Raw genomic sequence first — 16,815 nt, forward strand, 5'->3', positions numbered from 1 at the left:
TGGAGAATTAGGGATTAAAAATTCAACCTTAGTACAATCAAAATTAAACTAGTGTTAAATAATAAAAAAACACACATTACATAATAAAAAAATATACAATACAACGATTGTGTTATGTCATTCGTGCAACAAACTAAAAATGCATTAGCCGTAGAATCTTTAGTGATTAAACAAATGTAACAATTAAAAAAAAGTTATCATATAATTGTTATAAATATAACATGACACAACCATTATATGAGCAAATACTAAAATTAAATTCAAACTAGCTTGGCCCGGTTTGCAAATTTTGTCGAACCAGCCGGTCCGGTTTGAATTTGGCAACAATGGTTTGATTTAAACACTTGCCTGCCAAACATCGGAAAATGATCCGAGGACAAGAACTGGATGCTCTTATTACACAACATATTTTCTAAAAAAACGGAACTCAATAAAAACAGAGTATAAACTCAGATTTTCCAGAAACTCTTAAACAAACTTAAATTTTTTTTGTTCACATTTTCTAGGTTTCTCCACCCTTAAATCCCGGCTCTTATGTTCTTCTTTTATTAAAATAGCTGTTATGTTTGAGCACTAAAGTTGATCCCATTTAAATTTCTTGCTTTTACTACATAGGAGTGTGAAAAATGTGGGTTTGGGTTTTGGTTGGGTTTTAAAAGTATTAAAAACGGTCGCTGTTAGGTTGTATGGTTGGTTAATTTCTTGCTTATTTTAAAGAATGAAAATTAATAATTTATTAAGCAGTTGAATGGTTCTACAACAATGGGGGATTCCACAAAAGTAAGACTTGTTCGGTGTCCTAAGTGCGAAAATCTTCTCCCTGAGCTAGCTGATTATTCTGTTTATCAGTGTGGAGGTTGCGGTGCTGTTCTCCGAGGTAAATTTTGGTTCTTGAAAATTGATTATGTAAGTTTAATTTAAATTAAATAGCTTTTTTGTTGTTTTTTCTTGGTCTTTTTGGGGTTTAAATGACTATTTATTTCTTGATTAATGTATAGTAAAATTGTGGGTCTTGGTTGATAAGTTGATTTTGACTGTTGAGATGGATTTTCTTTGTGTTATGTGGTTTTTGATCCAATTGTTGCTAAATTATAGGTCAACAGAAGAAATGGGTGTTTTTAATCAATGATTTCTTTGATCATGTAGTATAAAATTTGTCGATATCGTATTTCGTAGAAAATTAGTTTGTCTGCGAATCTGCTTATCTTTTGTTTATTTAAGATAGGAATTGTTGTACATTGCAGCGAAAGATAGAAGTCGCGACGCTGATACTGTGCCTCGGGAGCCAGATGAAACTCAAGTTGCTGGAGTTGCTACCGAATTGCAGAGTTCAGAAGAAAACGGAGTTGTGGAGTTGAGTGATTCTTCTGATGTGGATAATAAGTCAAATGCTGGCTCTTTAAACTGCGAGGAAAAGAATTCTGAGAAGAACGATACAAATGATGTTGCTACAAGCAGTAAATGTGTTGTTGATAATGATGTTGATGGGAACCTTAGTGTAGAAAACTTGAATAATTCTGTAGGAAGTGAAAATAACAATCTGAATTCTGAACTTAAGCATAAAGGTAGGTCTTGGAAGTCTGGAGAAATATCAGGTTGGGAACGCCGGGAGAAAAGAGAAATGGCGGGGTTTCAACGAGTTATGAGTGCTGAGGTTGCACGCCGCGAGAGAAGTGAAATGGAGGGGGTTCAACGAGTCATGAGAGCTGAGGTTGAAGGTATAAGGTTTTCAACTTCAAATTACCCTGATGAGGGCCCATCTGATTACAATCAACAGTCTTTGTATGGGTATGGGGAATCATTAAGGAAACATGATGACCATGTTGCAGCGAGCAAAGTTCAACAACTTGAGAAAGATCGAGTGGAGCTTCTTAGGAAACTGGATGAGCTCAAGGAACAACTTAGCAGGTCCTGCGATGTAGCTGATAAACCCAAGGAGAGAGGGAGGATGGCTCCTTCAGATCCATATACTGGTTCTGGTTCTGACCCGTGGTTTCCTGGTGGTTCATCAATGCCAGGTACGGCTTCAACACAGTTTTTTGCAGCAGATAAATATGCTGCTAGACCTCCTTATTTCCATCATCAGCCTGATTTAAATCCTTATACCGGTGGGCATGAAATGCCTATGCACAATTTTCATCCTTCAATGCACAACTCAAATTATATTCCTGATTTTGCTGATCCATTTGGGATAAAAAGAGTCCCACATCCGTTATCTGGTCAATATCCATCTGGTCAATACTTCAATAGACATTACTTTGATTCCAATTCTGATCCATTTGAGCCATACACATCCAATGCAAACTTTCACCAGCCTTCTTGTTCTTGTTTCCAATGTTACGAGAGACATCATGGAGTTCCAGCACCAGTTCCACCTGCTCCTTTCAGCAATAAAAGGTTCCCTAATGTTTCAAACAATCCCATGATGTACCATCATGAAAATGCTGGGTCATTTGGCTCGCATGTCCGCAACTCCAGGTCTACTGTACCTCCTCAATTACATTATCGCGGTCCCCAATCCCATTCAAGATGGCCAAGTGATCTTAACCCTGAGATGGGTGCTTTTGTTCGCTCTCGGCCTCGAAGAGTGGTCATAGGCAGTGGTGGCCGCTGCTGCCGTCCTATGGCTGGGGGTGCTCCATTTTTTACGTGTTTTAATTGTTTTGAAGTGCTGCAAATACCCAAGAAAGTATTGCTAATGGGAAAGAATCGACAAAAGATCCGGTGTGGTTCCTGTTCTACAGTAATAAATATCGCAGTTGTAAACGAGAAACTTGTATTTTCTGTTAACGCTGCAGTGACACTAGTTCCAACTGAGGTTTTCGATAGCTCTATGGAGTTGATTAAAGACACATCATACTCCCATTGCCGTACGAGCCGGATGCATGCTAATTACTCTTCTGATGATTATGATAATTCTGGTTACGACTTCCAAACAGTAGACACAGATCCACTTGCATTATCAACAGGACAGGCTTTGAACTCAATGAAGCATCTAGAGATGAACGGTTTTCATACATCTCTGAGTACATCTGACGATGAAAGTAGTCCGAGTGCTTCAATTGCCCCAAGAGAGGCTATTAACTCTGTTCAACAGCCACTTAAAGATAGTCTATCTCCACCTCCTCCCGGTTCACCACTGCAACATCATTTCGATTACTCTTCTAATAATAATGCAGTGAACCGATTTGGAAAAGGAAATCGAAGCAGTCGCTCGGATCAAGAAAAGTTAACAACTTCTAAAGCTACTACACGACAGAATTCTATGAAAGATGCATCTCTAGCTACTGAGATAGAGGTGCCATTTCATGAGTATGCTAATACCGGAGTGTCTCATGATTCTGGCGACGCAAACAGAGAAGATAGTCAGTTAAAAATTAACAAAGGGAGTGAATCATTTCTTGCAAACATTATTAAGAAAAGCTTTAAGGACTTTTCCAGATCAAATCAACCGGATGAGCGCAGTAGGATTAATGTTTCTGTCAATGGTCATCCCATACCAGATCGTTTGGTTAAGAAAGCTGAGAAGTTGGCTGGACCAATCCAACCTGGAAAATATTGGTGAGTTCCAATACTTCAAATATATGTGGTTATTTAACTTATTTTCATTCAAAAGCAGACATGTTATACTGTCAACACTCCAACCGGTAAATAGAAGGAGAAGATTGTCTGTGATTAGGAATTAAATTAATAATTTGATTTATCTGATAACCTACTGCTTCATAGACCTTAAAACAACTTCTGTACATGAAAGTTTGAACATTCATCTAACTTCGTTAGTATCAAATGATTGCTTATTTCCTGATCAGTGAAGAGAGAAAAGAGATGTATTTGATGATTTTCCGTTTATTGTGTTCATTATTCAGGTACGACTTTAGAGCTGGATTTTGGGGTGTTATTGGCGGTTCTTGTCTTGGCATAATTCCTGTAAGATCAACTTAATTTGATTTGATAGAGCTCAGTGTTTTCTCAATATCCTTCTTATATGATATTCATTAATAAAATGTTTATTCTGTGGCAGCCATATATTGAAGAATTCAATTATCCGATGCCAGAAGATTGTGCTGGTGGAAATACAAGTATATATGTAAATGGGAGAGAACTTCATACAAAAGATCTTGATTTGCTCTCTGGTAGAGGACTTCCTTCCGAAAGAGACAGATCTTATATCATTGAGATATCTGGAAGAGTCCTGGATGAAGACACCGGTGAAGAGCTAGATAGCCTTGGCAGACTTGCTCCAACGTAAGTGTGCCTTCTTTCATTGACATCCCTTCAGTTTATTTCCCTGTCAATAGCTTCAGAATGAATTTTTCGATTTCGTCTAGCAGTCTGTTTAATAGATTTAGTAATCTGACGCTAAGGATCACAACAATATACCTTCAAATGAATGATTTGCAGATCTATCTGTTCTAGAAATGAAACCGTTTTCATTTCAGGAGCATTTGATCGAAATTCTGATTTAACAGTTTTGGAAGTTTGAATTTCATCTATATCAAATTTTACTCTAGAATTTTTTATTATATCGGATTTCCTTTTTTATGAAAAGGGTTCCTATCAACATCATTTTGATCCGCTAAATCTGTTATTTTGATATTGAAATTGCAATCATTATCATCTCAAAACATCTGAAGATTAAGCTGTAAATTGAAAGAAGAATGTCCTAAAAGGCACAATCTATTTCTTTTGGCAGAGTTGAGAAGGTAAAGCATGGATTCGGCATGAAAGTTCCAAAATCAGCTGCGTAATGAAATTGCAGGAGACGACGATCCAATATGGCTTCCGGCTAGCGGGAAATCTCGAGACTAGAATCGAGGGCCATCTTAAATATAAGAGCATGATCCTTGCTCATGATGTATGTTTGATTGTTATAATATAGGTAATCAATAGAAGCTGTAATATATAATAGAATGCACTTGATCATGTAAGCATCAAATTGTCTGATTGTATGCAATGATGTGGGTTTATCTAGATTGAAGTTAGCAACTAATTTCTTACTCTTAATCTGTCACTCTGTAATTGCTACATAAAAATGAACTTTTTATTGATTTGTTTTTTCTTTTATTTTCTTGTGTCTGAAAATTGTAAAGAGAAAGTTTATAACTCAATCATTGGGTAGATAGAAGGCAGGAAGACATGCAGTTTGCCCTTCCCTTACAGGTTAAACATGATGGCCTACCAATGGAAATCACTCACTTACAACTTGGTCCCAAATGATACTCATCACAGATTATTCCTTTTTTATTTTGAAAATATTATTGGTGTTGAACTTTTCTAAATCTACAATTTCAGTTTGATTTTTTTATCTACTAATTAATTTTTTAAAATATATATCAACTAAGTGTTAAAATAAATTCTATGTCTATATAAGTTTTGTTATCATATTAATTCAAAAAATGATGATAGTATATTTGCATATGATACACTTGTTTGTGAAACCAAAATATTAATAAATTGAAAATTTGTGATTTTGGCTTTTAATAATTTGGTGATCAAGAAATGGTTTAAAATGTCTATATGTTTTTAAGAAATTAAATATTACACTTTAAATAAAATAAAAATTTTAAGTGTTAAAAGAGCAGATTTTGAAAAGTTTGAACATCGCTAATATGCATTTTTTTTTTGCGTCTTCTTGGGCATTTTGTTTCTTTGTAAGTGTTAAAAGCGAGAAATTATTGCACGCAACTGTTGGCCATGTTATACGCACAACAAACTAATGATGTGTTAGCCATCACTCTGAATCCGAATGTCGAATGAAAGAGATCGGTTAGCCCTGATAATCGAGTCGATTCCATGTTTATAAGTTCATCCATACTGGACAGATCGGAGCATCCGTCTACAAAAGGATCATCCTAATATGATCATCTCATGGCTATGAGAATGCATGTACCCTTTTGTTGAAGATCGTTCGAACTTTTTCTGGAAGTATGGCATGGATCATAAGCGTCTATAATGTAAAATCGATTTTCGAAGGAATGAAAAGGAAATTTTTGTTAGCCGTTGTTCCGGTCGAGCACAAAATTACTAATAAAAAAATAAAGTAATAATTAAAAAATTTCCTAACGCAAAATCTCATTGGCTTGTTGTAAATATGGTATGACACAACCAATGCATAGGATAAACACTCATTAAAAGCGGGTTCAAGAAATCACTTTGAAACAGGAGTATTTATTCCATGTATTGGTTGTACCATGTCATATTTACAACTAGCCAATGGGAATTTGCGATAGGGAATTTTTTATTTACTAGTTTCGCATTACGTGCTATGCACGTGGCTCGTAACGTAATTCGTAAATGAACATATAAGTAAATTTAGTATAATTATATCAATTTTTTAATAACTATAATTAAATAATTAACTTAATTTTATTAATTTCTATCTTTAAAAATAATAGGATAGAAATTTAAATAATAATATATTGATCAAATACAGTATTTTAATTTTGTAGTTCAATCAAACTAAAAGATAGGTATTCCTACTAATTTGGAGACAATTTAGGTATTTTTTACATACTAAAAACTAAATTGGAGATAATTTAGCTACCTATTCTAATTAGGACTTTAATTACAATAATAATTATAATTAGTTAATGACTATAAAACATTTATTTAATAGTAAACTGAAAAGGATTATTCAGTAAATTTGCCTGTCCCCCCCCCCCCCCCCAATCCGTGCTTTTATATATAGTACTAGTTTTTCGCCACGTGCTACACACGTGAGCGATATTTAAATGACTCGTTATATATAAAAATTATTAATATGACCTGTACACGTAAGCGATATTGATATGACCCGTTATATATTTAATAATAATAAAAATATTAAATGAAATAGTTAGTTGTTTTTTTTAGAGAGAACAAAATGTTAGTTATTAATAAATTGTTATTGTCAAATAATTAATTAATCGTATAAATATTTATTATCAATATAACAATAATTATGTATATCCAAGACATGTCAGTCTTGCTTGTATATTTATAGTAAGTAGTATATTTTTTGACTAAACAAAGTTGTATTGAGCCGACAAATTACTCTATTAATCTAGTTTTTCGTTACATGCTAAGTGATATACTTTTTGAACCGTTATATATTTAATAATAATAAAAATATTAAATCAAATAATTAGTTGGAATCTAACGTACAATAAATTATTATTAAACATAAAGAAAAGTTAAAAGGAAACACTCGAATGATTAATAAGTTGGAATCCAACAGATAATAAAATTTATTGTATTATGATCATATCATTGAGAATGTTTGGAATAGAAAACAGTTAACCATCTTGAGATGCACATACATGAAAATAAATTTTTAGAGTAGTAGATTCAAATATACATAACATCGTAATAGCATAGACTAAGAAAAATTGTTTGCCTGAGAAGCAAATGGGGGACGAAGAGCGCAGTGCTTTGTTTCGTTTTCTTTTCAAGCCTTGTACATCTCTTAATTAACCTCTTGATTTGCTGGAGTATTCCACATGGACTTTATAAGATTCTCTAACATTTTGTATTAGACTCCTATTGAAATTAATAATTATACTTGTTACAAACGTATTAGAATTATGAACCAATTCAAAAACCACATACTTACAAACGTATTAGAATTATGATTAGACTTAACTTTTTGATTTTTTTTATTTCAATTTCTTTTTTTATTTTTGAAGTTATGTTTAGAATTAAACTTGTATCTAACTTTGTAAATTTTTTAATTATTGAAGGCTAACATCGTAAATTTGCCCCCCCCCCCCCCATTCACACTTATAGAATAGTTATAGATTATAGATAGATATAGATTAATTAATTTTTTATTTATAAATTTTTTCACATGATTAAGATATCATTGATTTATTACACGAATGACATAGCGCAATAATTATATCCAATAATTTTTCTTGAAACAGAGAGGAAATATCAAAAAATTATAATAATGCCTTCAGTTTTCGTATCTCAAATTAAAAAAGCTTTTGCTTTCTCCAATAATTTGCACTGGGGTCTCTTTCAGGTCCCCCATTGGCCCATCCCTCAATTAATGAGGCCTTTCAAATCTTCTTATCCAAATTGCTGTATAATGTGGTCCTTTCTAAATGCTGGACTCGCCCACCAATTAAATACACTTAGAAAATATTTTTTGAGTTAATTACATATAAAATCACCAACTTTACACGAAATTGCAAAAATAAAACGATCTTTAAAACGTGTTAATTCAGGGCATCACCTTTCATTTCTTTTCAAAATCAATATGAGCATGTTTTTAGATAAATTTTACTGACTTGGACATCCGATGAGAGTGCCATGTGTCATGGCACTTCAGCAAAAACGCCACTAAAAATGTGCGGATGTTGTTTTTGAAAAGAAATGAAAGTTGGTGCTCTGGATTGCCACGTTTTAAAGGTCGTGTTATTTTTGCAATTTCGTTTAAAGGTAGTGATTTTATATGTAATTAACCCATATTTTCTTAGTTTTCGTGTATAGGTGTCCACCTCTTATATTCAGAAGAACTTCAAAACGGGCGAGCAATTTTTGAGCCGTGCTACTCGATTTGTTTAGACTTATAACAATCTGATTTGATTTTAATCAGGGTACTATGTCTACCGGGTCGGATATGATCGTGTTTTCTAAGAAATTTTGTTTTAAGATGAATTATTTTACTCCATATTATATGCTCAAAAAAATGGTCAAGCAGCGGCTACTAATAAATCAATAAAGAGCTGTTTTTCCAAAATGATTGAGGATAATCAAAATCAATGACTTGGTATCTTATCAAAGGTAGTTTGGGCAAAAATGACCTCCCAAAAATCGACTATAAGAACTTCCTCATTCTGTTTAGTTTATGCGTATGATGCCATGTTACCTATGGAATTGACTGTTCAATCGACAAGACGAGGAATATAACATATGTTGTCAACGAGAGATTATATGGATAAAATAGTGACCGAGAACCTAGACCTGGATGAAAATCGACTCCTAGCACTTGATAATTTAAAGGTACAGAAACGTCGAGTCGGTCGATTTAACAATAAGAGAGTTAAAGAAAAGATTTTTCTATTTGATGATCTGGCCATGGAATGAAAAGCCATACTCCCACTTGGTCAAAAAGACCAGTCATTAGGAAAAAGGAGCCCTAATCGAAAAGGATCTTTTGAAATAATTCAAGTTTTGAAGAATGGTACTTATGAGTTGATAAACACAAATGGATAAGTACATGATAGACCGATCAACCGCCAGTTTCTAAAAAATGATGTCAAGTTGCTGGGATGGCATCGACCAATAGACTTTTAAAATCACCTATAATTCGGATCAAGCGACCGATGAAGGTTAACGAGTGAAAGTCTAAGGACTTAGTTTGACACTTAAGGAGCCCAATTCCGAGCCCAAATGAGCCCAGAAATACAAAAATATGATATAGATCGAATCTGGAAGATCTGGGAGTGTCTCGTGGCAAAGAATAGTGGCGCTATCTGGAGTGATGACGGCGCCACTGTGAGTGGCAGCAGATCCACTATGAAGTGGCAGAGGCAGCGGCGTCGCGGTTGGTTTGCAACAGTTCGTTATTTGCTCGAATTTCATACAAAAACGACATAAAAACGAGCAGAAACACATAAGGAAAGGTCTGGATAGAAATATACTCTAAATGCACACCCAAAAACAGTGAAAACACATCTTGAACATGTTTCTAAGAGCGAAAGCATGGCAAATCATGGTAAGAACACAAATACGGCAAATATGTCAGTTTATGGCTAAAACGTGTAGTTTTAATGGCAGAATTGAGTAGATCTAATATATGATTATCAAAACAGATTAAAACATGCTAAATGCATTGCCGGTCAAACAAGAAAAACGCGCAACAGACTCTCAGTTCCTAGTCACTAAGTAGTTCTAAGTCAAATCTTATGACAATTAGCATAAAAACGTAGATGAAAATTATGGCAAATATGGATAAGCATGCGATTTTAATTACAGATTCAAACATATCTAACATATGATGCATAAAAAGTGATAAAGACAATGATTGGGGTCCTTAGAAGTACCGTTATGAGTCCTTGTTTTGTTTTTAGCAGTCCGGATGTAGAATCCAACTTAGTATCGGTGTGCAGCAATCCGTTCTTGACTGATTGAAGCGTATTTAGCTTGTTTAATTGACTGGTGTGTGTGTATGGTGATTTGTGGTTCGGCCAACACTAGTATTTTTAGGGTTTTATATGCTTGATTTTCCATGTTATGTGTTCTCTATGGTCCCACCTCTGGCTAGGTAAGTTAGCAGTAATTTTTATAGAGGTTAGGGTTACTTTAGGGATAGTTAGAGTGTACGCTCAATTAGAAATCTACAAGTGAGGTGTTAGAGTTGAGTGGGAAGTGTGCAAGTGTGTACCGATTAGGAACAAAGGATCCATTCACCCCCTCAACTTGGCACGAAATATCAAATGAGTCATTTTCAAAGAAAGTGGATCAAACTAACCCGCAACTTGTGTTTTCGTATCAAAAAGACCCCTCGTTTACCCATTCCCCAGTCGCACCCCGGTGAGTGTGTTTTACTCTCCACTTACAGCATGGAAAAAGGTTTAAAAAGCTCCTTATATTTAATTTATTTTTCAAATTGACAGTTAACAATTTTAAAATATTAATCATTGTCCTTATAATTTTAAAACATTAAAAGTTAATGTTATTTTTAATTAAAATTTAATGGACCATTATTGCCTTTTTTCCAATTTTTAACCTAACCCCTAAAAAAATTCAAAACCTAAATCTAAATCCTAAAACTAACCCAGCCGCCACCCATATCCTTGCCACCACCACCCTTGAATTCCAGCCCCGCCTTCGTCCATTTCTCCTTTGCCGTTGCCGTTATTGTTGCGGTCAGTCAATAGGAAGAGTAAGAAACAACAAACCGTCAAATATCACCCATTCTGTTCTTCAACCCAGTGGAGCAGCCGTTGCGGCCGTTGCTACTGCGGTCTCATCTGGGTGAATGCAGGAGTTGGCAGAGAGAAATTAGTTGATTTTGCAAGAAAATAAAAGGAAAGAGCATGCTGAGCCAAATTCGAAGAAGTGCATTATTAGCCACTGTGTATTTTATCTGATATGAAAGGAATCAAATTATTTTCCAGAACAAACAGTGGGATAGGAGAAGAGTTTTGAAAAACGTAAGATATTCAAAAGTGTTTAATTGTTGGTCTGAGAATCAAGACAAGAATAGAAGTATAGAGAATTCATTTGTTTAGTAATTCTCCAAGTTTTGTTTGTTTGTTTTTTCTCAAACAGTTGTAACAAGTTATAGAAATTTAATTCTCTTTTGGTACTGACCAAAAAAGAAGAAGAAGAAGATGTTGGGTAGGTCTAGTTTATTAAGAATAACAAGTTTCCGGCCAGAGAATCTCGTCCAAGAACAGCATGTTAGGATTAGATTTAATTTAATTAGGTTAATTGTGTTTTATTAATTTAATTAGGGTTAATTAAAATTTTAATAAATTAAGATTTCAATTAGGTTATAAGATTAAATTAGAATTAATTAAATGAAATTAAGAAACTCACTCTCCGAGGGGTCTTTTTGATACGAAAACGCAAGTTGCGGGTTAGTTTGATCCACTTTCTTCGAAAATGATTCATTTGATATTTCGCGCCAAGTTGAGGGGGTAAATTGATCCTTTGTTCTACCGATTAGTTTAAAAGTCTAATTAGGATAATCATTAAATGAAAATTCGGATTAATACATGCCTGAGGTGATAAATAGCTTATTTGATGTCTAAAACTGTAAAAAAAAAAGGCTTCTAAGACCTTAATGATTTGGGTATGGTCAATTTAGTTCCCAAACTTGAAAATTGGCTCATAAACTTATAAAGCATAACAATTAGTCCGAATTCTCAGACTTTATTATGATCCATTTGGACTTATATGTGATATTGGTGACTAATTACACTTTAATCCATCAAGTCTGTCATTGTGCGCCGATCTAACCCGCTTGAATTCAAACAGGCGGACCACAAGCTCGTCACTCAGACAATTTCTCTGGAAATCATCATTAGATGTTCTGTCCCTTATCACTTTTTACTTGTCTGGAAAAAGGTGTATATAACTATATCCAGCTAAATTAAAACAAATTTTTTTGACCAAATTACTTTGAGACTTCTCACTTATACCATTATTTACAGTTTGATGTCCCTTTTTTGAAAATTCAATTCGATTGTCCCTCACTTTCAATTATGAAAACTATTAGGGGCATTCGTTAATTTTTATGTTTTTACCGTTAAATACGAATTTAAAAACAAAAAATCCCTTTAACCAACCGACGCCGTTCTACAACAATTAAGAAAAATCCAAAAACATCCAACGTTGTTGTTGGAGTTGGGTTTGTCTGAGAGACGAATAGAGGCTGCTTGTCTACAACCACTGTTCGTTTGAGACAAACAAACTTTGTTCATCTTTCTCTCAAACGAACAGATATTGGGGTAGCTAGGCGTGGTGGCATGGGTTGTCGACAGAGAGGGGAGGAAGATGGAAAGGAAAAAGTGCTAATTAATCCTCACTTTTTATTTAAATTTTAGTATGATTCAAGGATATTTTTGGATTAAAATTTTTCGTTTAAGTTTCGACTATTTTTTAGTGTGTAATTTAACAGAAAAATATTAACAAAAATCCGTAATCGCTAATGGAATTGAAAATAAAGTACCATTAAATATGATTTTTAAATAAAGATATTAAAATGTCAATTGTAGTAAATTGCTTTTTTTAACATAAAAAGGCTATGTGAATTGTGAAAGGAGTAAGAATATAATAGGGTCCACATGCCACAATATAGTATATCAACTCTTGATAATAAAATAGTGAGTGAAGATGAGATCTAAGGTGAGAGAAAAACAATATTTCATGCAAAACATTGGTCCTCTTATTATTACTCTCCGTTCCGACCCACAATCAAAATGGTTAAGGAAATGAGGTCGGATTCAAATTCCGACCCGTTTCCGTTCACCAAACACTACCATATCTTTATTAAGTTTGCAGTCTCTTTTCTTGTATTTGGCCTTGCTTTTCGCCTCTTATCCTCCGATTCAATCTGGTTTTCTTCCTCACCCGCCGTTCAACTTCAAATACCGGCTCAACCAGATTATACTACTCTCAATGCTGCCAACCAAACCCAACCTCCGGTTTCTTTTGATCCTGATTTTCCAGCTAATCAAACCCAAACCCAGCTCACTTCTGAGTGTGACTTGTTCACTGGAGATTGGGTAGCTGATCCTTCTGGCCCATTCTACACCAACCGGACCTGCCCGGAGATTGAAGGTCATCAAAACTGTATGAAAAATGGACGGCCGGATTTAGATTACCTCTACTGGAGATGGAACCCGCTAGATTGTGATCTACCGAGGTTCAATCCTTATAAGTTTCTTGAAAATATGAGGGACAAATCTTGGGCGTTTATTGGTGATTCGATATCTCGTAATCATGTGCAGTCTTTGCTCTGCATTCTCTCTCAGGTAATAACTAAACTTTAATCTTTAATTAGATTAATTTGTGGATTATTGCATGAAAAACTAGGAAAAATTCTTAGGTAGACCGAGTCTACTACGTCATCCGTAGACTAAACCACGCATAATGCAACACCTCATTAAAATAATGGCAATATCGTAATAATTGTGCAATAAATGCAATCAAATCTTAATGATGATATTAAGATATTGACATCATTTTAATGAGGTGTTGTATTATGAGTGGCTTAATCTACGGATAACGTGGTAGATTCGGTCTAGCTATTTTCGAAAAGCTAGATGTTCAAATTTAATTTGTGAATTATTGCTAATTTGATGGTATTAAATAGAGTCAAGTTTGTATCATGAAAAATAAAAAAAATTATTACACGCGATTGTCGCGCCAAAAAATGCTAAACTTTCGCTATCCTTCTAAAATTTATTTGTGGCAAACAGCTGGTTCTTTGATGGCTAGAATACTGCTTTGCTAATCTCTCTCTTTCCAAGCTGGTTTAACCACCTACCTTACATTAAATTATAAGGATCTTAATTTCCATTTTCATCCTCATGTCTCTAATAAATTTAATTTTAAATTACAAAATTGTTTAATTAAATTAATATAATAACACTTTTTGTAATTTTCATATAGAAAAACAAGATAAACATCCATAAATATTCACAAAACAAATTCCATGAAAACAAAACAAAACAAATTTTTATTTTTTTTTTTGAGATAAAAAGTTCTATTAATCAAAAGCTGATTGATCAGCCAATACATAGAATTTGATAATTGGAGGGACATGCCCCAACCAATTAGATAAACTAAAATAGTCATATGCTACCACATGAGATTTTCTATTAAAACAACATTTATGCATCTCAATTAAGCTAAAGTAGTCATGTGCTATTAAACTGATAATATTACAAAGCAAAGAGTTGTTGTTGAAGACATCCATTGCAACCTTTAAAATAAAGGGAATTAGATTAGCTTCGCTCGCCATGATAATACTACCTTTAATCGCACGACTGCTACAGCTAGCAGCTATAACTTCATCGTTAAAGTCTCTGATCACATCTTCTGTGACATATCTCTTCTCTTGAACATTAAAGACATCATCGATATTGACGCAAAACATACCGATATTTGATGAAATCCGTCGTAAGATGGTGGCTCTAATTGTTTTAGAGATCCAAGTCGCTTGCATCGCAAAAAACAATTTCATCTCTAACGATGAAAATAAACTATTCTTAATTTCGATTAGATCAGATCTAATGAAATTAAGATACTAGAATAAAAAATAATTTTTAAATCTAGACCATAAATGACCAAGAAAGAAATTTTATTCAAAATTAAAGATAAAAACTATGAAAAAAGCTAAAAAGACTGAATATGAGAGATTAGGGAGGTGATTTTAGCCCAAGAATGGCCAAAAACCACCTCCCAAATGATAAAAAGAAGAAAACTTACTAGGGTTTGAGAGGTTTCTCAAAGAGAGAGACGGCTAGGGTTTTTCATTATTAACAAATTTTTATTTAGAAAGACAATATAGAAATAATTCTTATAAAAATTAAATATATGTCTTATCAAATATCTCCATATTTATTGTTGAACTGTCTTGACATTATGGCATAGTCTTTTTTTCTTTCATTCAGTAAACGAACATGACCGAACGGTTGAACCAGTTCATCCACGAATTAGATATCAGTCATGTTCGATTTTTTCTCTAAAAACTAATGTTTTTGTTCGATCTCCTTGAACCTGTAAAAACTACAAAAATAAAAATTGAATCAGCTAGATCATAAAAACCTTATAGTATAATTGGAGAGAGTGGAGTACTTGTGGAATGATTTGAACTCACGACCTATTAGTTTGTTGCCCAATGCTTATATCGTTTGAGTTATAACTTATTGGTTCTAGTTTTTATTCACTGACTAGTTAAATTGTGATCAATATATTAATTTTCAAATATTTTAGCTACAATTTTATGTATGTGCTTAATTTTTTTTATATATATTCATTCTAAAAATATACAAATACAGAGATTATATCTAACTGGTTAAACCGATTGTTGAATTAATTTCGATACTAGATTCAGTTTTTAAAACATTCTATTATAAAAATTTAGATCTAATCTAGCAAAAAAAGAGATCATTTTCTTGTCGGTTCAAATTGTAAATTATTCCAAAAACAGAAAGGGATAGGGTCCGGAATGAGTAATTAACAAGGGATGAGTATACATTTAGTTAAGACCCCACTGCCGGAACAATTAGTAAAATTATATATTGATGCACATTACCCCCTACCTACCACAAACAATCTCATATTTTTAATTTTGTTATGTAGTTTCTGGCACTTAATGCTGTGTTGTGTCCATGGCATTTTCCAAAATATTCTGACCCATAAACACTACTTTTTTTATGTCCTACAGGTAGAAGAAGCCAATGAAGTGTATCACGACGAAGAATATAGATCAAAGATATGGCGCTTTCCGGCTCATAATTTCACACTTTCAGTCATTTGGACCCCATTCCTCATCAAAGCTGACATTTTTGAAGACATGAATGGAGTTTCATCTTCTGAAATCCAGCTTCATCTCGATCAACTCGATCCAAAATGGACCGACCAATACAAAAATTACGACTATGTAGTTATCGCTGGCGGCAAATGGTTTCTCAAAACTGCCATATATTACGAGAACAACACTATTATCGGCTGCCATTATTGCCCGGGAAAGAACTTAACCGAGCTGGGGTTTGACTACGCGTATCGTAGAGCGCTGAGGTTGATCTTTGATTTCATTACACTTGCAGATCACAGACCTTTTATTTTCTTTAGAACAACTACTCCAGACCACTTTGAGAATGGTGAATGGTTTAGCGGAGGCACTTGCAATAGAACATTACCTTTCAAAGAAGGTGAAGTTGATATCAGAGACGTAGACGCATCAATGCGCGATATTGAATTAGAAGAGTTCGAGAGGGCTACTGCTGCGACACTAGGAGGAGCCGATAAGGGTATGATTTTAAAACTACTTGATACTACACGGCTGTCGCTACTGCGGCCGGATGGGCATCCGGGACCGTACAGGCAGTTTGAGCCATTTGCAAAGGATAAGAATGCTCAAGTTCAGAATGATTGTTTACATTGGTGCCTGCCAGGACCTATAGACACTTGGAATGATTTGGTGATGGAGATGATAGCCAACCACAGATAACACTAATTATTTTATTCTTTAGTTTTTTCCATGATTATGAGAAGCTTGGCTTCTGATGTGAAGGAAGAGGCAATTGGTATTTGGGAAAATCATCATAATCATATGTTCTTGATTTATATTAAGTGACTAATTCTTTGAAA

At 34.1% G+C, this 16,815-nt stretch overlaps 2 protein-coding genes across 2 annotated transcripts; both read left to right on the plus strand.

The window, feature by feature from the left end:
- Positions 1–399: 399 nt before the first annotated feature.
- Positions 400–5,064, plus strand: LOC126686991 (protein ENHANCED DISEASE RESISTANCE 4-like). Its single transcript, XM_050381326.2, has 5 exons — positions 400–877; positions 1,245–3,561; positions 3,867–3,927; positions 4,022–4,245; positions 4,694–5,064. The coding sequence occupies exons 1-5, from the start codon at positions 763–765 to the stop codon at positions 4,746–4,748; spliced, it is 2,772 nt and encodes a 923-aa protein (XP_050237283.1). The 5' UTR covers positions 400–762; the 3' UTR covers positions 4,749–5,064.
- A 7,755-nt stretch (positions 5,065–12,819) lies between these two features.
- LOC126688133 (protein trichome birefringence-like 25) lies at positions 12,820–16,815 on the plus strand. The gene is made up of 2 exons (XM_050382729.2): positions 12,820–13,469; positions 15,890–16,815. The coding sequence occupies exons 1-2, from the start codon at positions 12,915–12,917 to the stop codon at positions 16,673–16,675; spliced, it is 1,341 nt and encodes a 446-aa protein (XP_050238686.1). The 5' UTR covers positions 12,820–12,914; the 3' UTR covers positions 16,676–16,815.

Source organism: Mercurialis annua, linkage group LG6 (assembly GCF_937616625.2).
Source record: "Mercurialis annua linkage group LG6, ddMerAnnu1.2, whole genome shotgun sequence".
NCBI lineage: Eukaryota > Viridiplantae > Streptophyta > Magnoliopsida > Malpighiales > Euphorbiaceae > Mercurialis > Mercurialis annua.